Source organism: Heteronotia binoei, chromosome 19 (assembly GCF_032191835.1).
Source record: "Heteronotia binoei isolate CCM8104 ecotype False Entrance Well chromosome 19, APGP_CSIRO_Hbin_v1, whole genome shotgun sequence".
Lineage (NCBI taxonomy): Eukaryota > Metazoa > Chordata > Lepidosauria > Squamata > Gekkonidae > Heteronotia > Heteronotia binoei.
The window spans coordinates 13,790,147-13,817,461 of NC_083241.1; the positions used below are offsets into that span (position 1 = coordinate 13,790,147).

The 27,315-nt window shown below is 43.3% G+C and overlaps 1 protein-coding gene across 1 annotated transcript in view; it reads right to left on the reverse strand.

The window, feature by feature from the left end:
* Positions 1 to 27,315, reverse strand: part of PCSK6 (proprotein convertase subtilisin/kexin type 6) — a 183,010-nt gene that overhangs the window by 110,459 nt on the left and 45,236 nt on the right. The window contains exons 2-3 of the mRNA XM_060259949.1: positions 25,286 to 25,390; positions 217 to 327 (exon numbers count right to left, since the gene is read on the reverse strand). Coding sequence (XP_060115932.1) covers positions 217 to 327; positions 25,286 to 25,390 — 216 coding nt within the window. The remainder of the gene's footprint in view (positions 1 to 216; positions 328 to 25,285; positions 25,391 to 27,315) is intronic.

A 27,315-nucleotide genomic window follows, 5' to 3' on the forward strand; every position in this document is an offset into this window, starting at 1 on the left:
AGTCACTACACTAATAATAAGCAGGTTGCCTGGTGTGACACAGCCACAGAGGGAATGGGTGGAAGGAACTTTTCTCCCACATCAATTTAGACATTTAAAAGGAATTTGTTTCATGTTTGGCATAAGAGTTCATAATCCTGCTGGTCTGCTGTGCCAACCATCATGGCACACACACAACACACACACTTAAGCACACACAGCCAAGTGTATAGTTACCATGTACCACATTTCAGGCCAGAGTGGGTCACTGAAGGAAACAAAATGGTGGTCGCTTCGAACGTGTCTTTTGACTCTTCGTTTCACTTCTTGTTGCTGCAGCCATTTTACCTGGAAGGGGATAATAAAATAGCATTTTTAAGGGATTAAAATGTTTTTCACCACAACACCTGGGGGAGGAGGTTACTTCTAGGTTTCAGTACTCTACAAGCAGCTCACAGTAAATACAAGACCAACAAAAAGAACCACCTTTTTTGCCTCCAGTGTCAACCTCACAACCTGAGCAGTGCTACATTCACTTCCTGACAGGCCTCCCAATCCACGGTGAAGACGCTACCACAGAGAAGGTCTTCATTTCAGCCAAAGAAGATGCCATAAGACTCTTCCCCCCCTCCAAAAGAAAAGGGAGGGGGAAGGCAACTCGCTCAATTAAAAGCACTCTACATATAACAGGGAAAATATCTTTGTTTGAGGATCAAACTACATGCAATGTCAGAATTCAGGCGTTTAATTATAGGGGAAGGGAAGGTATTTGGGGTTTTAACATTTGTTTTTAATCGGTAATGTTTTCATGGATACTTTTAAACTGCCTTGAGCCAAGAGAAAAACTGTCATATAAATGTTTTAAGAACTATATCACCGGCTTCACCAATCAGTCAGCAAGGAAGGAGAGTTAAGGATCAAGGCTGCAATTGTCACGAGGGCAGGTTTAGCTGCTTCCTGCAGTGATCAAACCTCCCAAGTTGCTTTTTGCCCTAGTAGAGAGGTCAGGCAAAAAGGACAATGTGGTGCTTGTATTCTCCACCCTTCTGAGCTTAAAAACGATCCGTGCGCATGTATTTTCAGCTGAGGAAAGCGGCATGAAAAAAAGATAGACAGAAAGAACTGTTTATAGCAGGGGCGTCTAACTCATTTGTTATGAGGGCCGGATCTGACATAAATGAGACCTTGTAATGCCAGGTAGCAGAGATATAAACTTTATAAAGGACACAAACACAATTAAAGATTCTTTTTTAAAAAAAAAACATTAAAAGAAGAAGAAGAATTGCAGATTTATATCCCGCCCTTCACTCTGAATCAGAGACTCAGAGCGGCTTACAATCTCCCATATCTTCTCCCCCCACAACAGACACCCTGTGAGGTGGGTGGGGCTGAGAGGGCTCTCACAGCAGCTGCCCTTTCGAGGACAATTCCTATGAGAGTTATGGCTAACCCAAGGCCATGCCAGCAGGTGCAAGTGGAGGAGTGGGGAATCAAACCCGGTTCTCCCTGATAAGAGTCCACGCACTTAACTACTACACCAAACTGGCTTTAAAATATTAGCACTCTTGCAATATTGTGGTCAGTATCAAAGCAAGCTCTCCCCCCACCCCCTCCTCCTCAAGCGAGGAGCCTCAGCCAATGGGGAAAATAGAGGCTTTGTGCTGTAGCTTCTGTGCAACTGAGAAATCCTAGCAAAGCAAGCTGTGGCACAAAAAGAAGCAAGGTGGGAGAAAGAAGTAGACTTGCTAGGGGGCCTGATAGGAGCCCTCCAGGGGGGCCTGATCCGGCCCGGGCTGCATGTTTGACATCCTTGGTTTATCGTTTTTTAAAAAAGCAACAACAAAATATAAGCAGCTCCTATCAAAGAATTTGAACATCACTTGCCATTTAACTCTGAGGATACCATTTCTATAAATAATTACCACCACCACCACCACCACCCATTTTTTTCTGGCTCTTCTTTTACAGCAAACTGTGGTGTAAAGAATGGCAATATAATTATTATTACAATTGTACGATGGATGCTAAAACTCCATTTCAAGTACCAGCTGCAACATAAACCCAAACTTTGGATACAAAATGCTTCCGTGCATTGGTTAGCAAGGACCAAGGTAAAAATTCTTGAGTATTTTCCTTGCAGTCAGATAACATTAAAGCAGATGTTGTACAGCTGCAGAGATCCCCCACAACACATTAACAAGATAAGTTACACTATAAGCACACAGAAAGCAGCAGAGGGGAAAATCGTTCATTCATTAAAAGCCAAACAGGATTCTAATACGACTCCACTGAACGGAAGCAAAGCTCGCTACAAAAATTCATGGAAGAGGGAGTTAAATGTTATCTCCCCCACAATCCTGGCCTCTCTGAGGACAATTTTTTGCGGGGGAAAAGCAACTGTAAAATCTGGGATTAGTTTCCACAGTCGGAAGGGTCCCTGAGGGCACCTGTGGATCAGAAGCCAAACCTCAGCAAGGGAGAACTTTTCCTGTGCAAGGATTAGTGGAACATTTTCGTAATAACACATGGGAATCCCTGGATGAGGAATGCTGGTTCCGACCTTTTCAAACGTTGTGTGTTTGGAGATTACCCAGGAACAAGTCGCGCCAGACGTTTAATGCGCTCCACCAATTTGTGGAAAGCTGTCTGAAAGAGCGCAGCACATTTTACCTCAAGCCTCGGTAGTTTAAAAATATAAGAATCTCAAGGGGGGATTTATGTGTGTGCGTGTGCGGGGCATCTCCCCCCTCCTTTCTTTTTGTGTTACGGTTGCAGTCAGCAACCTGGAATAGAGCTGAGATTTTCACAAGGGCACATTTTTCTGTCAAAGCAGCTTGCCTGTCAAACTGGGGGGGGGGGGGGGGGGGTGGAGCTGGGCAAGGTGGAGAAGAAGCAACGTGTAGCCATCCAAAGGAGCAGTGAGATGAGTGTCCTAGTTACTCAGACAATAAACAAGCCTCACCCAAGCCCTAGTCAGGCATCCAGAAGGGTGTACCGTGTACTCACATAAAAGGGAACAGAATCACACCCACAGGACCTGCCCCGGACACATATGAGCGAACATACGCCATGAGGTGTGCGAGGTTCCTGTTTTCCACAGTATCGTGAAAGGTGCAAGAAAAGTGGGGTTCTGATTGTGTGAGAAGAAGAAGAGAAGAGATTAGATTTATACCCCACCCTTTGCTAGCCAAAGGAGTCTCAGAACAACTTACAAATCTCCTTTCCCTTCCCCTCCTCACAACAGACACTTTGTGAGGTAGGTGGGGCTGAGAGAGCTCTCCCAGAACTGCTCTTGAACAGAACAGCCTTGAGAGAACTTGTGGCTGACCCAAGGTCACATCAGCAGGTGCAAGTGGAGGAGTGGGGAATCAAACCTGGATCTCTCAAATAAGAATCCACGCACTTTAACCACTACACCAAACTGACTCTCTGTGGAAGAACATGAACCAGGACGCACATCTGGATCACTGCGGATGGTGGGATGGAGAGAGAGCCAATGTGGTGTAGCAGTTAAGAATGTTAGCTTAGGATCTGGGAAACCCCAATTCAAATCCTTTCTCTTCCACAGAACCTTGCTGCATGCAGTCTCTCAGCCTCACCTACCTCACAGGGTGGTTGTGGTAAAATGGAGAAGAGGGGAGAATGTTATAAGCCACATTGGGAGGAAGGGCAGGGATTATAAGCAATACTCCCTCTAAGCTGTGGTGTCTTGTGAGTGAAACTTCTACTTCCTGAGCTACGGTCATTGAAGTTGTGAGCGACTGCATAGATTAGTTTGTTCTGGGGCCATTTTTCCTAAGCTAAGACAAAATGTGTGAACCGGAGGCTGAAAAACTGTAAGCTAGATCACACTAACACAGGAACACTGGCTATAAGTGAAGTGAAATAAATTATTTAAAAGACTTACGTACTTCCTCTCCAGATACCTGCTTGAAGCAAGTCAGAAAATAAAAGAATGCATCACTAAAGTAACATAAAACCAGATCAAGCCTAATCAGTCATGTGTCGGATAGATGTTGGAAATGTAAAAAACATGAAGGTTCTTTCTTTCATATGTGGTGGACATGTGAAAAAGCGAAAGAGTACTGGAAGATGATACAACAAGAAATCTCCAAAATTTTGGGTTACGACTTCAAGAAAATTGCAGAGACTTTTCTGCTTGGATTACAATTGGAAAAATTTCCAAAGGAAGACTGGACTTTAATTTGGTATTTGCTCTCAGCTGCTAGGACATTGTATGCGCAGCTGTGGAAACAAGAAAAAATACCAGAGAAATTGGATTGGATTATGAAAGTTTTATCGTGGAGTGAGATGGACAAAATAACTAGAACTTTAAGAGACTGTGATTTAGACATATTCAAAAAGGAGTGGGAGAAATTTAAAGCCAGTTTGGTGTAGTGGTTAAGTGCACGGACTCTTATCTGGGAGAACCGGGTTTGATTCCCCACTCCTCCACTTGCACCTGCTAGCATGGCCTTGGGTCAGCCATAGCTCTGGCAGAGGTTGTTCTTGAAAGGGCAGCTGCTGTGAGAGCCCTCTCCAGCCCCACCCACCTCACAGGGTGTCTGTTGTGGGGGAGGAAGGTAAAGGAGATTGTGAGCCGCTCTGAGACTCTTCGGAGTGGAGGGCGGGATATAAATCCAATATCTTCTTCTTCTTCTTAAAGGATATATGGAGAAAGAGTGGAATGTAAAAAGACATTGGACAATTTTTTAGTATTAATGGGGGAAAAAAATATTGAACTTTGATCGGTTAGTAGTACCTTTAGTATTGAATTTAAATCTATAACTTCGGGGAAGTCAACATTGGAGGGAGGGGGGATTGAATTACCATATGGATTAGTACAGAAAATTTTATAATTGAGTTTTGTAACCATATGTTATCAATAAATTGTTAAAACATGAAAGCCTAATCAGTCATGAAAACAAATCATAAAGCCAGTCATTAAAAAAAAAAGTCAAGTCAGTATTAATGAAACAATCTCCTCAAAATGAAAGCAGATGATAGAAACAGATGGGGGGGGGGGGGAGAGAAATTGAGATTCCTAGTTAAAAGCCTGAGTAAAAAAATCTTTTTGGCCCAGCAGCTATAAGAGACTAAGGCAGTCGCCAGGTCATCCTCAACAGGAAGAGAAATCCAGAAGTGAGGTGCCACCACAGAGAAAGCCCCATCTTTGGTCACCACCTGCCACACCTCTGCAAAAAGGGGTGCCAAAAACAGATCTTGTAACTGACAGGCTGAATATTGTGGTCAAAGAGGCCCACCCTCCAACACACCAGTGGATGCGATTTCCTCTATGGAAATACAGATTCAAGGTTTTGGTTTTGACTTTTAAGGCCTTGAGCATTCTGGGACCTGTGTATCTTCGGGACAGCCTCCTCCAATATGTCCGCAGAGGAGCGCTACACTCTGCTGAGAACCATCTACTGGTGGTCCCTGGACCTACAGATATCCAGCTGCCCTCAACTAGAGCCAGGACTTTTGTGGCCCTGACTCCAACCTGGTGGAACTCTCTGCCAAATACCACCAGGGCCTTGCGAGACTTGATGCAATTCTGCAGGGCTTGTAAGGCAGAGATGTTCCACCAAGCCTTTAGTTGAGGACAACGATGGTTCCATCATTACCAGCACCAGTGTTCCCTCTAAGCTTAGTTGGTGTGAATTGGCTCGCAGTTTTTTAGCCTCCAGCTTGCCCATTTTTTATTTACCTCAGGAAAAAATGGCTGAGAGCAAACTAATTTATGCAGCAGCTCACAACTTTAATGCCAGTAGCTCACAAAGTAGAATTTTTGCTCACAAGACTCAACAGCTTAGAGGGAGCATCAACAGGTGCCGTCCTCTTCTTTTCTCCTCCATCTTTGTTTTGCCCCACTCCTTCACCTGCCTGTGAGTTTACATCACAGTCCAGAGTGGGGTAGAAAAATATCAGACAACATCTGAAAAAACATCACTGTTCTTTTGGTCTTTGTTTTTAACCTGTTTTTATCTGTTGTAAATCGCCTAGAGCCCCACATTGTGGAGAATAGGTGATTCATAAATTGATTATATAAATAAAAATGTGTATGCTCTTCTGAATGTGTATGCTCTTCCAAAAGCTTTTAGGAGTGCCAAGGAGTCCTTCATACACACTTAGGGTTGCCAGGTCCAATTCAAGAAATATCTGGGGACTTTGGGGGTAGAGCCAGGACCAAGGTTGTGACAAGCATAACTGAACTCCAAAGGGAATTTTGGCCATCAAATTTAAGGGACCGCACACCTTTTAAATGCCTTCGCTCCATTGGAAACAATGAATAATAGGGGTACCTTCTTTGGGGGCTCATAGAATTGGACCCCCCTGGTCCAGTCTTTTTGAAATTTGGGAGGATATTTTGAAGAGAGGTACCAGATGCTATGCTGCAAATTTGGTGCCTCTACCTCAAAAAACAGCCACCCAGAGCCCCAGATACCCACAGATCAATTCGCCATTATACCAGTCTCCACAGGGAATAATGGAGTGCCCAGAAGACATTTCCCTTCCACTTCCCAGCTTTCTGATGTCCCTGAAGCGGGGGGGATGGCCTCCAAACTGGGGGACCCCCTCCCCCACCTGGGGATTGGCAACCCTACACGCACTGCCCCCATCCCCCACCAGCTGTTAAAGAGACCTCATTCCTGATCTCCCTGGAGGTCCTTCCTGCTGGCACAGCAGTGGGGTGGGGTCTGTTCTGTGCTTTAGTCAGGGCGCTTCTGCCAAAGAAGCAATGCAAAATGATTATTTTGGATTTTTTTTAATGCACGGAAGAGGAAGGATGGCCTTGTTTGGAATATCAGTACAAGCAATATTTGTTTTTGTATGAGGCGCCCCCCACCCCAAGTTATGCAGAATTAAGGTGAGGGAAAGGAGCTATCAGCCACGTGCATTTGGTCTGGCGTGGGCTTCCTCAAACGGACAGAATCAGCCACAAGGAAGTTGTTCTTCTCCATCCCAGTGATCCGTCAAGCTCCTCTGCGGACTCTTCTCTGAAGCAGTCATGCCTGCCAGGAAGAGAGAGGAAGCCTGGGTATTTAATTGCATGCCGCTATTTAACTTGCTGATTATTGGGCGATTTCCAGCACTGCTGAAACTCTGTAGCGAGCAGGTAGAGACACGTACAGCAGGCAGAATGATTCCCTTCACTTGGGGAAAAGACAAGCCGATACGCCAAGACAAGTCATCCCGGAACTTTAAGCTGCAGCATCCAAGTTGTCTAGCCATTTAAATGGAGATGTCCTCATTCATGCTGTAATTCTAATGAGAAATGTCCTTCGGGAGACTTCACATGCCATGGCTTCCCTACAGGGAAGGCTTGCGAAACCAGCACGTAGATCAGACGGAATGTATTTGTTTGGCTAAGAGAATTTCTAGGCCACTGCTCTGCTTTGGAGAGGGCTTATACAAGTGAAGGCAGAAAACAAGCAATGCGTTAGAAATCAAACGAATTAGAACTTATTCAAAGCAATTTCGTAACGCTGAGGAAAAACAATTTAATTTCCTCAAAGGTTTTCTGGAATAAATACATTTTGAGCCAGTTTGGTGTAGTGGTTAAGTGTGCGGACTCTTATCCGGGAGAAACGGGTTTGATTCCCCACTCCTCCACTTGCACCTGCTGGCATGGCCTTGGGTCAGCCATAGCTCTGGCAGAGGTTGTCCTCGAAAGGGCAGCTGCTGTGAAAGCTCTCTCAGCTCCACCTACCTCACAGGGTGTCTGTTGTGGGGGAGGAAGGTAAAGGAGATTGTGAGCCGCTCTGAGACTCTGGGATTCGGAGTGGAGGGTGGGATATACGTAAATCCAATATCTTCATCTACCTCACAGGGTGTCTGTTGTGGGGGAGGAAGGTAAAGGAGATTGTGAGCCGCTCTGAGACTCTTTGGAGTGGAGGGCGGGATATAAATCCAATATCTTCTTCTTATTATTATTATTATTATTGTTGGATGGCACTGGGAGGCCTCTAAAGAATGTGCTCATGTTTTCTGCTGAAGGACAGAGATTTCCAGTTTAGGGTTCCACCTCAACTGTATTTGTGAAGTGGGAAGATTCCCTCAGAAAGGTCCTCCCTCCAACAATCTCAATTGAGACCCAGTGCAGTACCGTAGTTAAGAGCATCAGACTAGGCTCCAGGTGAACCAGGTTCATACGCTCACTCCACCATGGAAAATTGCTGGGTGACCTTAGGCCAATTACTTACTCTCAGTGTAACCTACCTCACAGGGTTGTTGTGGAGAGAATAAAATGGCGGAAAGGGGAATGCTGTAAGCTGTTTTGAGTCGCCAATAAATAACAACCTCAGAAATGGAACAGACTGATCTGCTGAGATGGACCCAGGATCAATGTTCCCTCTGAACTGTGGAGTCTTGTGAGCTGAAAGTCTACGCTGTGAGCTAATAGCATTAAAGTTGTGAAATGCTAGCATTAAAGTTGTAAGTTACTGCATAAATTAGTTTGCTTAGGGTACCATTTTTCATGAGCTAAGACAAAAATGTGTGAGCCAGAGGCTAGAAAACTGTGAGCTAGCTCACACTAACTCAGCTTAGAGGGAACACTGCAAATGTATGCTTTACTGGTGATCTGGTATAAGTGTCTGACAGTGGGGGTTTAAACAAAACCTGAATATGCATTTATTGTAATAACTTTGGTTAAATCTCAACTTTTGATGACATTAAAGTTGCCTGATTAAGACACCCCATTGCAATCTAATTTACACAATCCAACTGAACTGGAATAACCAGTCAGAATTACTAATAGAAGTTTACGTTCTTCCAACATTCTTGAGTCCAAACGTTTCACAAGTTTCCAGCGCAATATGATCCCTGCTCATCAAGGAAGTATAGTTGAATTGAAAAGGATAATTATTGGGGGGGGGAGCACACTTGATCTACTGGTTTTGTTGGCAGAGGCTCATTTAGATTCCAGGAATCTCTGGAATGGGATGCCAATGTCTGCAAACAGCAGTCTATTGAGAATCTTCGCTGTATCAGCATCAAGTCACTCGGTTGGATGGAGGTTTTACTTTTTAAAACAACAAAAGGACAAGGAACTTCTAATGTGGTGTAGTGGTTAGAGTGCCGTACTGGGATGTGGGACACCAAGATTCAAATCCCTACTCTGCCATGGAAACTTGCTGGGTGACCTTAGGCCAGTCACGTGATCTCAGCCTAACCTATCTCCCAGGGTTGTTGTGAGGATAAAACAGAGGGGAGGAGAATGATGTAAGCCACTTGGAGCTCTTAGGGGAAAAGGTGGGACATAAATTAAGCAAATGGAAATAATGAAGTAAATGAAAATAAAGTAATCTCATGAACTAAGTTTTGCTGTTCACCATTTCTGTTCAAGGCATAAGTTAGCTCATGCAGGGTTTGTTTTGAGCAAGAATGCACAAGAACACAGTTCCAGCTGGCTTGGCGTCAGGGGGTGTGGCCTAATATGCAAATGAATTCCTGCTGGGCTTTGCAACATGTTTGTAGCTGTCCCCCTTTTAATTTTAATATTCATTTAGGCAATTTGTTAACCCCACTTGTTTGGACCTAGAGTGGCTTACAAAGTTCCAAATAAGCAACTGTTTAAATGGAAAGAGAACAAAAAACCATATTCTGGGTGTGTTAGGTGTAGTGGTTAAGTGTGCGGACTCTTATCTGGAAGAACCAGGTTTCATTCCCCACTCCTCCACTTGCATCTGCTGGAATGGCCTTGGGTTAGCCATAGCTCTGGCAGAGGTTGTCCTTGAAAGGGCAGCTGCTGTGAGAGCCCTCTCAGCCCCACCCACCTCACAAGGTGTCTGTTGTGGGGGGAGAAGATATAGGAGATTGTAAGCCACTGTGTCTCTGATTCAGAGAGAAGAGCGGGGTATAAGTCTGCAGTCTTCTTTTTCTACAAAAAAGCCCTTTGTGAAACAATGGTGGTGACGGGGGGTGTGGCCTAATGTGCAAATGAATTCCTGCTGGGCTTTTTTCCTACAAAAAAGCTCTGCGTGAAACAATGGTGACATCAGGGGGTGTGGCCTAATATGCAAATGAGTTCCTGCTGGGCTTTTTAACTACAAAAAGGGCCCTGAGCTCATGTAACTAAAGGGCTCACCATTCAGCCACGCTAACCTTCCTGCACTTTCATACATACTTATTAAAATGTCATTTTGGAGATTTCTTAGCTGTTGGAATTATCCGCTTACACAAAGGAGGAGTCCAAGGACTCTGGGTCCTCAGCTCCTAGCCTGTGGCAACTGAGTGAACCACTGGATTCATAACACACCCAGAATATGGTATTTTGTTCTCTTTGCATTTAAACGCTTATTTGGAACTTTGTAAGCCACTCTGAGTCCCTACAAGTGGGGTTAACAAATTACCTCAATGAATATTAAAATAAACAAAAAAGGGAACAGGTACAAACACGTTGCAAAGGCAAGATAACACCTGAGTGCAGCATGGCTAATTCTGCCAACTTTTAATCAACACGGCTAGGTACACACAAAGAAAATAAGTGACGGAAACTATTTTCCCATTAATGTTTATTTTGTTCGGATCTAAGTATACTAATTCAAAACACCTGCCTTTCCACTGTAGCTATAGTTTCATCATTCCTTCCCCCTCACCATGTTTATTCAGTTCCCCTAGGGTTTAGAAAATTAATTAGAACATGGAAGCCTGACCAGCCAATCACACCATTTTCCTAGAAAATGGTGGAATGTTCAGATGTTTGCTGTTTGTTTATTTGTGTTCTGTCCCCTCCCTCCTCTTGCTATCTACCATGTTGACACAACAGCCAATGGGCATGCATACCAATGTGCTATCAACAGTTTATTGAAAGTCAAGCAAACATATTCAAATATTTGGGAGAGCACATTCAAGCTTCAGAGCTCTGCAAGGGTCGGGGGCATCACAGTATATAGAAGAAATGAGGAACAGACTGAACCTGAATTCTTGAATCAACCTGGGTCTAGTGTTCCCTCTAAATTGAGTTAGCATGATCTAGTTCACAAATTTTTAGCCACCCACTCACACATTTTTGACTTAGGAAGGATGACTCCAGAGAACACTAATCTATGCAGTAGCTCACAAAGCAGAATTTTTGTTCACAAGGTTCTGCAGCTTAAAGGGAACATTGCCTGGGCCAGTTTATGCTTTCATCAGAACCAAATGGTACTGGTTTTGGTAGACTGTATCACTTCTTGGGGGTGGGGGGAATACCCTCCAAGCATGTAGAAAGCCAGCATGTCAAGATGAATGGTACAAGGGTCAATTGTACTGTTGTACCAGTAAAGCTAAACAGATTTCAGTCTGGTCAGATTCTGGCTACAAGACTCTTTGAGATCCCTGTTGTTCAGCAAGAGTAGAAAAACAGCATAATAATAATAATAATAATAATAATAATAATAATAATAATAATAATAATGATGATGATGATGATGATGATAATAATACCGTAGATTTATACTCCGCACTTCTCTCTGAATCAGAGTCTTAAGAGTGGCTTACAATCTCCTATATCTTCCCCCCCTCGCCCACAACAGACACCCTGTGAGGTAGATGGGGCTGAGAGAGCTTTCCCAGAAGCTGCCCTTTCAAGGACTATTCTGCGAGAGCTATGGCTGACCCCAGGCCATTCCAGCAGCTGCAAATGGAGAAGTGGAGAATCAAACCCAGTTCTCCCAGATAAGAGTCTGCACACTTCACCACTGCACCAAACTGGCTCTCAGAATAATAAAGGAAATTAAGTTTGGCTTCTGTCATATACAAGCTGTAAATGTCCTGGGTGAAAGATCATCCGGAACAGGGCTATGAGATATCCTCCCATTTTGCCTTCTGTTGAGCGTAACCAGCTTTGTCGACCTTAACCATAGTTAAGAATTACATGGACAACAGCCAAGTTTAATGCCAACCTGGGTTTGCTCTTAAACAGAGCGTGAAAGTGGCTAAACACCCTGTTTAAGAGTGAACCCTGGATCACGTGTAACAACAATTAAAGTCAAGGGTGCTCAAACCTTTCACCACTGTTAAATTCAGTAGCAGATGGAAGGAGGGAATTCACACTTGGAGGGGGGAGAAGGAAAGGAATGTGCAACTGCAGAGAACGCCAAAAGGATTTCACGTACAGCGACTGCAGAGGCCAGGGAGGGAAAAAACCGGAATTAAGTGTTATGGCAACTGTTTAATAGCCGTGAAGCTACACAGTCAAGATTCCGTAATGAATTATTTCCTAATGCTTTCCTTTCTTGTTCCTCCAGCTCGACATTACATCAAGCCAAGTGCTGGTAGAATTTTATAAGCCAACAATCAAGCATCTTGGGACCAAGTTTCAAGGTAAACCTGCCATATGTACAACACACTCTAATCGTCTGTGGCAATTTTTTGTTTTCCAAACAGGCTCCTCAAGGCAACACACAGTCCAGAGGGGAATTTTGCATTCTGCTGCCCCCAGAAAGCTCTTTTACAGAAAAAGAACTTCACGACAAGGTCACTTTTATCATGCAGCAACATAGTCAAGTAAACACAAGATGGGACAAATTATAAAAGCAGGAATCGCCTTGCTGACGCCAGCGGCTGCAGAATCTGAGGACATATTGTGAAAACCCAATTCCGGATGGTGTTGTGCCAATTCTTAGTAAAATGCTTGCCATTCTGTTAGATTAAATACATGCATAGGAAAAGCTCCTACGAACGCCATTGATCTGTGTGTCGTTTGCACACAAAGACACGCTACACCCCTCAAAGGTGGGGGTGGGAGTAGGGTTGCCAACCTCCAGATGGGATCTGAAGATCTCCCAGAATTACAAATTATTTTGAGATGACAAAAATAAGTTCTCCTGGAGAAATAGGCTGCTTTGGTGGACGAACTCTGTGGTATTATACGGTGCGGAGGTCCCTCCCCAAACCCTGCCCTTCCAAGGCTCCACGCTCCAAAATCTCTAGGATTTTCTCAAACTGGAACTGGCAACCCTAGGAGGGAGGGAGGGTTGACCCTCTTCCAACACACTGTAGCACAACCACTACATAATGTTGCCAGCCTCCAGGTGGGGCCTGGAGATCGCCTGCATTTACAACTGCTCTCCAGACAACCAACATCAGTTCACCTGGAAAAAAATGCTGCTGTTTGAAGGGCACCTGGTGTAATTAGTACACTGACCAAAGCCATCAAGTAATACACTGTCTTTCAGTTTGCAAAAAAATATATATATTACAAGAATTGTGTATAACGCATAATGACAATGCAATAACGATAAAGGTCGGCGGTGCTAGCCTGATGTTCACACTGAAATTAGAAGCTTAATGCTGTGATTAGAGAATGGAGAATGGGGTTCCGAAATAATTGAGCTGTTAAACTGAAGAAGGAATTGAAACATCTTCTGAATCTAGAGAGACTTTTTAAGAAAGTGGCTGCATTGACGTTACATTTCTCAGGAGCACCCACCTTGAGAATTTCAGTTGGACTATTTCCAAGTTTGGACTTATACCTATTCATTTGGGGGTGGGGGTTTCTGTCCCCTTTGGGGTTTCTGTTACTTTAAAAGGCCCTAGCACCGCCAACCTTTATCATTATTGCATTGTTATTATGCGTTATACACAATTCCTGTAATGTATATATTTTTTGCAAACTGAAAGACGGTGTATTACTTGGTGGCTTTGATCAGTCACCTGGAAAAAATGGCTGCTTTGGAAGGTGGACTTTAGGGCTTTATACCATGCTGAGGCCCCTCCCCTCCCCAAACCCCGTCTGCCCCAGGTTCCAACCCCCAAGTTCTCCAGGTATTTCCCAACCCAGAGCTGGCAACCGTATCCATAAAAAACAGTGCTACGGAGACAAAGGGTCAAGTTGGAGTCTCCCGTCATGGGCTATGTGTGAAAACCAGGCCTATCTGTGACAAAATACTGAGAACTGGGAGAGTCACAGAACAGTACAGTAGAGAGGATAGGGTTGCCAGTCCAGGTTGACGAACTGCTGGAGATTTGGGAATGGAGCCTGGGGAGGACAGGGACTTCAGTAGGGTACATTGTTTTCGTTTTATTTATTTGACTTATTTATAGCCACCTTTTTCTCACTGAGACGTAAGGTGGATTATATATACAATTTAAAATTGTATTTTAATCGAAAGATTTAATATAATTATCTAAATATTTCTGTTAGCCTTACACAAGTAAAAGGTTAAACGAGGCCCGGAGAGGATGGAATTCCCCTGGAATTACAGCTCATCTCCAGACTACAGAGATCAGTTCCTGTGGAGAAAATGGATGTTTCGGAGGGTGGGTCTACAGATAACTTGGACCAGGTTATCCCAATTCCCTTCATCTTTGGTCCTCAAACTCCTGGAGCGGGTGGCCAGTTTTGAGATTCCTAGTTTTATTTTCTGAGAAGTTATGCCTGCCAAAAGTGGGCAGACAGATGGATATGCAGACTATTTTATTAGAGACTAGCTTGATACCCGTGCTTCACTATAGTATGTAAGTTCAATTGGCGAATTTCTTTGCTTTATTTCTAAGTTGCTTCCTCCTTGTAGTGTTGGAGTCTCTTACACCACATCTGCTAAGAGTTTTCTTGAGGGTAGTAAGAGGTGATAGGGGGAGACGGCCTGAGGGAGAAGTGGGTGTGGTGGACACTTTGGCATGCTGATGTGAGAGGTTCACTACCAAACAGGCCCTCAAAAGGTCGTGCACCTGTTTCCCCGGATCATTTGAAAGCTCAGTTTCCATATTGGTTTTTATGTAAAAGCCACAGTGTATCCTTATGGGGAAACAGGTTTTACTCCTTTTTACCCCCTTAGGTGATGAATTCCTTACAATCCTTTCTTATGGCTGTCTACATCATAAAAGGAATGTTCTCCCCAAATTTCAAGTTTCTAGGTCCAGGAATTTGGGCTAGGGCTTGATTTGTAGGTCAGAAGACTTGTCTTTATATGTGTGTGTGTGTGTGTGTGTGTGTACACACACATACAGATGGATGGGCAAGTCTGATTCCATCCTGTTTGACACAGGGTGCATTGCACATGGAAAGCTCACAGTCTGAATAAAACTGTTGGTCTTAAAGTTGCTATTGGACTCTACCTTTGTCACAGCCAAGAGATCAAAGGAGACTGGGAAGAGCAACCATAAAAAAGCTAAAAAAGATTCTTAAATGCAGGGCTTTTTTTGATTAGGAACGCACACAAATGCAGTTCCAGTTGGCTTGGTGTCAGGGGTGCCTAATATGCAAATGAGTTCTTGCTGAGCTTTTTCTACAAAAGCCCTGTGTGCAACAATGGTGACATCAGAAGAAGAAGAAGAAGATGATATTGGATTTATATCCCGCCCTCCACTCCGAAGAGTCTCAGAGCGGCTCACAATCTCCTTTACCTTCCTCCCCCAGAACAGACAACCTGTGAGGTGGGTGGGGCTGAGAGGGCTCTCACAGCAGATGCTCTTTCAAGGACAACTCCTACGAGAGCTATGGCTGACCCAAGGCCATGCCAGCAGGTGCAAGTGGAGGAGTGGGGAATCAAACCCGGTTCTCCCAAATAAGAGTGCACACTTAGAGCTATGGCTGACCCAAGGCCATTCCAGCAGATGCAAGTGAAGGAGTGGGGAATCAAACCTGGTTCTCCCAAATAAGAGTCTGCACACTTAGAGCTATGGCTGACCCAAGGCCATGCCAGCAGATGCAAGTGGAGGAGTGGGGAATCAAACCCGGTTCTCCCAAATAAGAGTCTGCACACTTAGAGCTATGGCTGACCCAAGGCCATGCCAGCAGATGCAAGTGGAGGAGTGGGGAATCAAACCCGGTTCTCCCAAATAAGAGTCTGCACACTTTTTTTTTTTTTTTCTGAAAATTTATCATTTATTGAGGTTCAAAAAAAACAACAACAATACAAACAAACAAGAAAACCAAAAAAAAACACCAACAAAAAATACAAGAAAGGAAAACAGAAGAACATATATCCCATACCCACCCATCTTCCACCACCACCTGTGAAAGGAGCTTTAGGAGCATATAAGGATATTAAGTCTACTGTCTCATATCATATCCCATACTTTTCGCCCATATATACACTGGTTCCCAAGTTTTTATACATTCTTGCCAGTTTCCATCTCTCAACCTTATAGTTAAAACATCCATTTCGGCAGACTCCAGTAATTTAAACAAAAATTCTTCTTTACCCGGGGTTTGGGGGGATTTCCAATATTTTGCAAAGAGGATTCTGGCTGTTGTAATCATATATATTACCAGTTTTTTCTCACCCTGTGTTAAGTTTTCTCTACATACACTTAACAAATACAGTTCGGGTGAGTGTTTCAACCTTTTCTTTAAAATCTTTTGGATCCATATACTTATTTGTATCCAAAATTTTCTAGCAATCTCACAGTTCCACCAAATGTGGTAAAGTGTCCCTCTAGCTTTTTTACATTTCCAACATTTGTCGTTATAGGTTGGGTTCATTCTGGCTAATCTCGCTGGAGTCAGGTACCACCTATACATCATTTTATATAGGTTTTCTTTGAAAACTACTGATTTGGTCAATTTAATATTATATTTCCAAATCTTTTCCCATTCTTCTAATTCGATCGAATAGCCAAAGTCCTGTAACCACTTTATCCAGCTCTCTTTAACCGTTTCCGACTGCATTTCCATCTCCAATAACCAACTATAGATTTTTGAAATAAGATTTTTGGGTTCATGTATCATTGTGTCAAATTCGTTTACTTTGGCATCTTTAGGAAAGCCCACGCTTTTGTCAGATTGATATCTTGACGTAATTTGGCATCTGACCCACCAGTCCGGGATTATGTTTGTTTCCAGATTTAAATTGTTTTTACTGTCTAATAGGATTGAATAGTTTTGAGAATTTTCCCAGTCATATAAATTAGGGTGGGTAGTTGCTTCCACTGGTGAGACCCACAATGGAGTATATGTATAAATTTTCTTTTTAATCTCAAACCAAGTCTTGTAAAGTGCTTTTCGAACTTCATGTGCCTGGAAATTGGTGTTTTTTGGGGAGGTCTGATACCAAATGTATGCATGCCAGCCTTTAGTTAAGCCTGCTCCCTCTAAAACTAGTAACCTTTTGTTTTCTAACAGACACCAATCTCTGACCCAGGCTAAACAAGAGGCTTTATAATATAAACACCAGTTTGGTAAGGCCATGCCCCCTCTTAATTTGCTCTCTTGGAGAATTTTTAACTTAATCCTTGGCTTCTTGTTTTGCCATATAAAAGTCAAAATCATTTTATTGAGTTTTTGAAAGAACGAGTTGGGTAGTTGGACAGGGATCATCTGGAATAGGAATAGGATTCTGGGCAGAATGTTCATTTTTATTGTGGCTATTCTTCCCAAAAGGGAAATTTGCAAGTCTCGCCATTTCTCCAGATCTGTTTCAATTTCCTTTAAAATCTTTTCGTAATTGTCACAATAGAGAGATTTCACATCATTTGTTAAATAAATTCCCAAATATCTAATTTTCTTCTCTTTTTTAAAGCCCGATTTATCTTCTAATTGTTTAATTTGTTCTTTAGTCATATTTTTAGTTAGAAATTTGGTTTTCTGTGTATTCACCTTGAATCCAGAAACTTCTCCAAAGTGTTGCAAATTCATTTTTAGTTTATCAATCGAAGAGATAGGGTCCTCCAGAAAAAACAGCAGGTCGTCTGCAAATGCTTGAATCTTAAATTCTTCGTTCTTTACTTTCAGGCCTCTAATTTCAGTATCCTCTCTTATTTTTTGAATCAAAAATTCTATTGTAGTTACAAAAAGGAGAGGGGAGAGAGGACACCCTTGTCTGGTCCCCTGTTCTATTTCCACAAATCCAGAGTTGTTTCCGTTTATGTTAATTCTTGCATTTTGCTTAGTGTATATGGCCTCAATCAGCTTCTTAAAATTTTTGCCACAACCAACAGCTTCCAATACTTTGCTCATGAAATTCCAGTTCACGTTATCGAACGCTTTTTCGGCATCCAATGAAATTCCTGCAAATTGTTTGTCCGGATGATCTTTATAGTATTCTAAGATGTTCAAAAAATATCTTAAGTTCTGCCGCATCATTCTTCCGGGTATGAAACCCGTTTGATCTTCTTGCACTATGTTGGTTACTGCTTTCTTGAATCTATTTGTCAATATCGTAGCGAAAATTTTATAGTCTGCATTTAGGAGAGAAATTGGCCTATAATTCTTGATTTCCTTAGACTCTGTTCCTTCTTTATGAATTAATGTAATCAACGCCTCTCTCCAGGATGTTGGAATTATTGCTGACTCCTGTATTTTCTCCAGCAATTTTTTGTAGGGAATTAAGAGTATATCTTCAAAGGTTTTGTATACTTCCACCGGAAGACCATCCAGACCGGGCGTTTTATTGGATTTCTGCTGCTTAATTGCTTCAATTATCTCGTGGACTGTGATAGAACTATCCAATGCATTCTGTTGTTCTTTCGTAATTTGTTTCACATTAATACTTTGAATATATTCATCTTGCCGTTGTTCTTCAATTTCCTGTTTTTTGTATAGATTTTGGTAAAAACTTTTGACTATTTGTTCCATTTGATCTTCCTTTGTAGTTTCTTCACCTTCTTGATTTATAAGTGATCTTATAATTTTTTTTTCCTTTTCCTTTTTGAGTTTGTAAGCTAGCCATCTGCTTGTTTTATTTGCATTTTCAAAAAGGTTTTGCTTGGTCCATTTCATTTTCCTTTCCAGTTCTTCTGTTAGCCATAAATTAATTCTGTGTTGCGTAGCTTGTATTTTTGCTTTTATCTCTTTCGTATTCTTAATTTTCTGTTGTCTCTCTTGCTCTTTTAAGTCTTTCACTAACTCATTAAATAATTTCATCCGTTCCCGATTTCTTTTTGCCGTGAAGCTAATAGCCATCCCCCTAAAAAAGGCCTTGAAAGTATCCCAAATATTTTGGATGCTGGTATCTTCTTCCACATTACGCTGAAAAAATTCTTTTATTTCTTTTTTCGCCTCTTCCAAGAAAGTTGTCTCTTTTAAAATTTGGGTGTTCAAAGTCCAGCGACTATTCCTTGATGGGCAATGTATCATCACTTGCAATGGATTATGGTCGGCAAATGTTTTCGGGAGAATATTGGCTTGCGTGACTTGCGGAATCAGGCCTATCATCATCCAGCACATGTCGATTCTGGACCAGCACCTGTGAGCTTGTGAAAAGTGTGTAAAATCTTCTGCTTGTGGGTTCTTAACCCTCCAGATATCAATAAGACTTAGCTCCTCAACCATCTTGAGAAAAGCCTTTGGCAAGACACTACGTAATGGATTTTTCTTTAACTTTTCAAATTTTTTATCTTTATGAGCGTCAAATACAGCATTAAAATCTCCTATAATACAACAGGCTTCCGTTTGTAATTCCACTAGTTTCTCATGCACTTTTTTATAGAAATTTTCTTGCTTGTCGTTCGGTGCATATATGTTTACAAGCAATATCTTTTTTTTGTTAATTGTTGTTTCTATTATCAGGATCCTTCCCATTTCATCTTTATAAATCAGTTTGGAATCTATATTTTGATGAACATATATGGCTACTCCTCTCCTCTTTCCTTCATCACACGAATAATATAACTGTCCCAATCTTTTATTTTGTAGAAACTTCTTATCACTTTCTTTTATATGCGTTTCCTGAAGGCAAATTATTTGGGCTTTGGTTTTCTGAAGTTGTAAAAAGGTTTTCCTTCTCTTCTTTGGTTCATTTAAGCCGTTCACATTTACCGATACGATCTGTAGTCCCGCCTTTTTATTCATCCTAATATCGTTTTACTTCCTTCTGTTGCTCTTTGGTCTCTTTTAGTAAATTGTCTTGTTCTGACTCCTTCTCTTCTAAACTTGCAGCTATCTTCTGCTTCCTTTCCACACAGATCTGTTTCATCTTCTTGATCTTCCCCTATATCAGAACTCTGATTACTTGAAGCTACAAAACTGCTCCAGAAGTCTTCCATTTTTTCCAGAGTAGTAATGTTATGTCTCTTGGCCTGGTACGTAAAAAAGATTCCTTCTGGTACCAGCCATCTAAATTGAATTGCCTGCTTCAATAGCCAGCTGGTCAACTTCTTATATCCTTGTCTTCTTTGGCGAATTGTCCATGGAACATCTTTCAAAGCTTTGATATTAATATTTTGCCAGGATAAGCCTTCGTCTCTTGCCTTTTTTTGGATCTTTTCACAAGTCGCTCTTCGAACAAACCTTACTAAAACTTCTCTTGGTAAGTTATGTCTTCTGGAATAGGAGGAAGATATTCTCCTTACCCAGTCAATCTCACTCTTTCCTCCCTCCAATAATTTCTCTTCCTCTGTATTTAGTATCTCCAGAATTTTGTCCTCCAAGTTCTCTCCCCTAGCTTCTGGGATATTCTGGAATCTTAGTACATATGCCGCCTTCTCCATTTCTAATTTCGCTACTTTGTCTTCCAACTCTACTAATTCATTTTGATTCTCTCGCACCGTCACTGTGGTGGCTTTATTTTGATCTTCCAGTCTTTCCACTTTAGCAACCAAGCTATGCACTTGCTGTGTGTTAGCTAATAGCTGTTTTTGAAAATCATCCATTTTATCATTTGTTTTTTTGATCTCCCCCATCAGATCCATTTTCATCGCTTCCAGAGCTTCATGGCTTTGCTTAAAGCTTGCCACCATTATTGCTTGCAGCTTCTCTATAGCTTCCTGATTATCTGTTGATGGTAAAGTTCTTTGACCTCCTGGTGAGGTACCCTGGCCCACTTTTTTAATTTTGGCCTCCATCTGTCTTTCTTTTTTTTCTTTATCTCCCATATCCTTAGTCTTTCTGGTCACTTAAACAACGTAGAGTAACTTTCTCCTGTCTTTATATTGCTTCTGTTCAATTGTTATTATTCACCGCACAAAGCACCAGTCTTCTGTTACAATTATTGATCACAGCCCAAAGCAATTACTTCAGGATATTAGCATATATTGGCCATTCAGAAATTATGTGCCGTTTTGACTGCTACTAATAATTACTTAAATCAAACCCCCACCATTTCATTTTGTTGTGTCTCCCCCAAAATCAATAAATCAATTTCATTGGTAAATCAATTCCACCCTTCATCAATACCTAAACAAGTAATAAATTGTAAATCAGTATCTCTTCCCCCAGCCTTTCTTCACTTTAACAATTCATTATTTGGCATTAGTATAATATTCAAAATTCATCAAACACAACTCACAATTCAGCAGCTAAGCAGTATGAACATTACAGCTAAGAACCACTGTTAATTTAAGGTCCAGTCTTATTAGTTTTACTTTATTTTCTTTCTTCTTTCTTCTTATTGTCTTCTTATCTTCCTCTTCCTTTCTTCTGTCTTCTTTCTCCCCTTTTATTCAACCGCTTACAGTCTACTTCAGGAGAGTTATTATATATAGTCTTAGTCTTAGTCTCTGTCTCAGTTTCTCCGGTTCTTATATCCTTTTATTTCTCACCCTTTCTTCAAGGGAGGGACAGCCGCAGAGTTCCCTGCTAAAAACTGTCTCTCCCTCACTTGATTAGTCCTTGATTCTATCTCTCCTTCTCTTTCTCTCTTTCTCTCCTTCTCTTTCTCTTTCGGTCTTATTAGCCGTTCTTCACTTTCCAGACACCTTCTATATTCTCATCACTAGTCTTTAACTCTTAGCCCGCTCTCCGCCACCGCTCTCTCTTTCACTCACCACTCTGCGCCATCTTCCACCATACCGCCTCGCTCCACACCATACACCAGGCTGTTACTCCCCGACTCTCCGTTCACCACATCTGTTCAACAAACCCGTTGCTGTTCCTCCGCTTCACCGCTTCATCATTTCGCCGCCCGCTTTCGTATCTCCTCCCGTCCACTCGCCCCGACGCCCCGGCACCTTCTCCAAACTCTGCTCCGCCGTCTCCGCCTGCGTCAGGCCGCCGATGCCTCGGACTCTAGTAAATGTCTGATCCGCTCAGCCAGAGCTATTCAGCCGCCACCGCCACCGCCGCTCTCGCCCGGTCAGACCTCTCGTACGGCCCCTTCCGTCTCTCCGTTGCCGCACCGCGCCGCCAGCCGCTTCCGATCCGCCTTTCGCTTCCCCACTTCTCCGCCGGACGGTACTTTTTATATTCTTCAGTAGACTCTCTTTTGATGTTTCGTTTGTGTTAATAATTAGCAGTTTTCCAATTTAGTCTTAGCTTAGGGCAGTTCGTCTGAGTTCGGTCGCCCCCTCCGCTCCTGTTCCGGAGGCCTGGTTGTTGCGCAACGCGTTAGAGAGCTCCAGGCGAGGGACAGGCTGGGGTAAAAGGGACGCCTCCGCGTTCCTCCTAAGCCCCCAACCAGCTCCCCCAAGCTTCGATGCGTCTTTCAGACGCTTCTTAAGAGACCCCCTGCGAAGAGGGACCTCTCTGGAGCGCTCCAAATCACAGTGCACGCCGGAGCTCAGCAATGCCCTGTGTCTCACCACGCCATCTTTCCGGAAGTCCAAGAGTCTGCACACTTAACCACTACACCAAACTGGCACACATTGGGCACACATCAGGGTGTGTGGCCCATATGCAAATGATTTCCTCCTGGATTTTCTCTACCAAGCCCTGCTTAAGTGTAAGGATGCGCTGCTGACGACCAAGATCAAGATAATTCATGCCATTACTATGTATATGGTGTGAAAACTGGACAACGAAGAATGTGGCATTGAACAAGAGTTTCATGGCTACTGTGTAGATTGCCACAAAGACAAATAAGTGGGTTCTAGACAGAATCAAGGCTGGATTCTCCCCAGAAGCTAAATGACTAAACTGAGGCTATCGTACTTTGTTCACATTACGAGGAGACAAGAGTCAGTGGGGAAAAAAAACAATAATGCTACGAAAAGTTAAAAGCAGCTGGAAAAGAGGAAGACCCAATGTGGGATAGATCAACACAATAAAGGAAGCCACGGCCCTCCATCTGCAAGACCTGAGCAAGGGTGCAGTGCTGGATTAAACCCTGTGGAGGCCCCTAGGCAGTCAGAATCTCAGGGGGCCCCTTGCAAATTATCTTAGAGTCCAAATGCCCACCCTGCAGCCCATGGCCCCCGTTGCAGCCTGCAGGCACCTTCTCAAAAGCCCCTTTGACAAAGCCTCAGGGGAGAGGGAAAGAGAGGCAAACTTGGGGACAACGGCGGCGGCAGCCACACCAGGCAAGTTGGGCAAAGAGTGGGTCAGGTGCAGGCTGAGAGGGCTACAAGCAGGGGGGGGAAATTGGGGGGAAAAGCCAGCCCCGGGCCCTTAAAGTCATGGGGGCCCATAGGCAAATTGTTAATCTGGCCCTGCCAGGGTGTTAAAGACAGGAGATTTGGAGAATGTTAATTCATTGTTTTAAAGCCCCTGATGATCAGGGACCCACATACCTTCAGGACTGTCTCTCCCAGTATGTCCCCCAGAGGGCATTAAGATCTGCTGATAAGAACCTTCTGGTAAATTCAGTCAATGGGTATTGTTGAGCTGTTGCCTGCTGTATTGTGAAATGAAGCCTCACCAGGAAGTTTTCATGGCATTGGGTGAAATACAGGGACCAAGTGGAATTCCAGCTAAGCTTATTTTACATGAATTTTGAAGTGTGGAGTCTCAAGGGGAATCACCTCTGAGAAAGGAAAAGTCTTATTCCAAAACATGGCTTATATCCTATATCCAGAATACGTGTACCTATTTGGTAGATTTCTCATCCGGCTGCATTGTCTCTATGTTGCTGAAACTTCGTATGGACTTTATTATTGCAACTTTGTCATATATTTGTGAGATTATTCAACATGACTGCTTTGACTGTTAATTACTAGTAAAAGCTACTGTACTTTGTTAGGGCTTTGTGATCAACAGTTTACTTTCATTCAGCTTGAATTCTAGAGCTGCCATCTTGTTTTAAAGTGTTCAATGCTCTGAAGATTTCAAATTTTGTTTTTACAGTTTCAGCTTGTTTTATATTGAATCAAAGCTAATTGCTGTAAACCGCCCTGAGCCCCGTGTAAAAAAATAAAAATCTAAATAAATAAAATAAGATGGCTACAAGTTGGAAACAACTTGACAGCCCTTAACACGCACAGACCCAAGTTCAGCCTTTTTGGTCAAACCTCCCTCAAGAAAGAAAAGGTAGTGCATTTTAGAGACTCAGCTCACAAGCAGGGCGGGGGCGGTGGGGGGGCGCCAGCATACCCTGAGGCAGGGCTTTTTTTTGTAGCAGAAACTTCTTTGAATATTAGGTCACACACCCCTGATGTGGCCAATCCTAGAGCGTACAGTAGGCCCTGTACTAAGAGCCCTATAAGCTCTTGGAGGATTGGCTACATCTGTAGGCTTGCCAATCCCCAGGTCCCAGAGGGGGTTCTTCTGCTTTCCCAAGCTCCTTCCCACCCCCAGTCAGCTGGCCGGTGGGGGGGAGCCCCGCTCCCACAGAACCATGTGCCTTTCCACCTCTGGAGGCTTCAATCTCCGACTGAAAGGCTTCCTCTTGGGATGGTATGTCTGTGTTACTTTGAAGAAGTTTGCAGCAACTTGTGAGTAGAGAGGCCAATCCCTCGCTTCAGAGTCACTAGAAACGGGGGGGGGGGAAGGGAAACGTCTGCTGAGCACTTCATTATTCCCTATGTGGAGATCGATTCTCATAGGGTATAATGGGGAAGTGATCTGGAGGTTTCGGGGGCTCTGGGGGAGCTGTTTTTTGAGGTAGAGGCACCAAATTTTCAGTATAGTATCTAGTGCCTCTTCACAAAGTACCCCCAAGTTTCAAAACGATTGGACCAGGGGGTCCAATTCTATGAGCCCCAAAAGAAGGTGCCCCTATCCTTCATTATTTCCTATGGAAGGAAGGCATTTAAAAAGGCGTGCTGTCCCTTTAAATGTGATGGCCGGAACTCCCTTGGAGTTCAATTCTGCTTGTCACACCCTTGCTCTTGACTCCGCCCCAATGTCTACTGGCTCCACCCCCAAAGTCCCCAGATATTTCTTGAATTGGACTTGGCAACCCTATACATCTGGAATGTGCGGCCTAATATGCAAAGAAGTTCCTGCTACAAAAAAGGCCTGTTCTGAGGTGAGGTGAGGCAGGGGCTCAGAGCTTCTGGGGGGGGCCCTCTGTTTCTGACGTTCCTGCTCTTCCTTCACCTGCTTGCTTTCAAGAACCCTTCCGTTCACGGTCCTAGTCATACACACTGCCCAGCATAATCAGGAAAAGGGCTCCGTGGCAGAGTGAACATCTGTGAACATGGGCAGAGAGAGGTCATGTCAGCAGGTGGGAGAAGGATGCACAGGCCAATGGCTTGGTGGGCAATCCCTGCCCAGGGCCCTCCAAAAACTGGAACTGGCCCTGCTCGCGAGGTTGTTACAGCCCTGTCAGAAACACTTGCATACCTTTGGATCCATCCTAAGGAAGTTGTGGGGGCCTCGGCTGCTGAAGGTTGACCTCTTAATTGTCCTGCTGTGATGAAAGTGGTAATAGTCTTCCAAGCTTCCAATCTGCAATAACAACATGTGGGAAAGAGTCAGGACAGCAATCGCTCATCACGAGGCTAGACTAGGAAAGAGGGAGAGTGGTACTGAATGGCCACGCGTTCTTTTGATGAAACACAAGTAAATTTGTGCAGATTTATACCCCACCCTTCTTTCTGAATCAGAGACTCAGAGCGGCTCACAATTGCCTGTATCTTCTCCCCCCACAACAGACACCCTGTGAGGTGGGTGGGGCTGAGAGGGCTCTCACAGCAGCTGCCCTTTCAAGGACAACCTCAGCCAGAGGTTTGCCATTTTTGAAACATCTCCGAGGGAGCTGAATGCGAATGCTGTGAATTTTCCTAAAACAATTCAAAGATGATGATATTGGATTTATATCCCACCCTCCACTCCGAATCTCAGAGTGGCTCACAATCTCCTATATCTTCCTCCCCCACAACAGTAAGGTTGGTGGGGCTGAGAGAGCACTCACAGCAACTGCCCTTTCAAGGACAACCTCTGCCAGAGCTATGACTGACCCAAGGCCATTCCAGCAGCTGCAAGTGGAGGAGTGGGGAATCAAACCCGGTTTTCCCAGATAAGAGTCCGCACACTTAACCACTACACCAAACTAGTCTATGGAACTTCCAGCAATGAGAAGAAGAATTGTTTTTTTTTAACCCTGCTTTTCTCTACCTTAAAGAGTCTCAGAGCAGCTTACAATCTCCTTCCCTTCTTTTCCCCACAACAGGTACCTTGTGAGATCAGTGGGGTTGAGAGATCTCTGAGAGAACTGTGACTGACCTAAAGTCACCCAGCTGGATTTATGTGGAGGAGGAGCAAGGAATCAAACCCCGTTCCCAGATTAGAGGCCCCCACTCTTAATCATTCCATCACACTGTAAAAAGAAATTAAAAACTGCCAAGATGAAAGAAGTTACCACCCCCCTAAGGCTTGCTCCCAGCATCTGGCATTCAGAGCTATACTGTCTCAGAGCACAAAAGGATCCATTTAGCTGTCATGGCTGATAGTCAGTGATGAATCTCGTCAGGTCTCACTGCTTTGGTCAACAGAATGCTTTACAGTCATTTTTCAGCAAGGGACACTCTTCATTCAGACAACAGCTTGGTTTGCTTTCAACCAAAGGACTCTGGAGTTAAGTCAGGTGCAAAGACCAAGAAGAAATAAGATAAATGCTTGGTTATTTGGTTGCAGAATTTGCAATTTTAGCTCTTGGTTAAGCACAGAGATCACAGATGGTATCTGCAATCCCTATAATACAATAACCATATATTCATTTAATTTGTCCAAGTTGGAGGCTGTCTCTACTTCTTGTGGTAATGAACTCCATATATTAAGAATCACCTTTTAAAACCCTTCTTTTCCAGTGATGTAGATACTCAGATGGTGTTCCTGTTATTTTTTTTTCTCATTAGGTTTTCATCTGGCATACAGAGGCTTTGCAAATTGTGTTCTCATTTCCTTTCATAAGAACATATGTGGACATGAATCAGACCAGCAATCCCTCTGGTTCAACATCCTATTTCAGTAAGTAGTTAATCAGTCGGCCTGGACAGTCAACAAGGCACAGAGGTTAAGATGTTCTCTGAAGTTGCCTCATAGCCCTGGTATTCAAAGCTGACTTTCTCTGGATGTGGAAGTTCCCATCAATCACCTCAGCTAACATTGATGAACCAATCTCCCAGAAATCCATCTTTCCTTTACCTAAGCGTTCTTTTGTGATTTCAGTAATGTTTTGAATGGTCAATAAACCATGCATACGTGTTAGAAGAACATCATCTTCTAATTCCAAACCTGCCTGTCAATCAGTTTTCATCTAATGACTCCATATTCTAGTGTTAATGACTTCCCAACAGTCCTGAGGTTGAGAACATTTTCACCACAAAATGGCTGCCATGGAAAGCAGGCCAGTCACACACTGACTGCCGTGG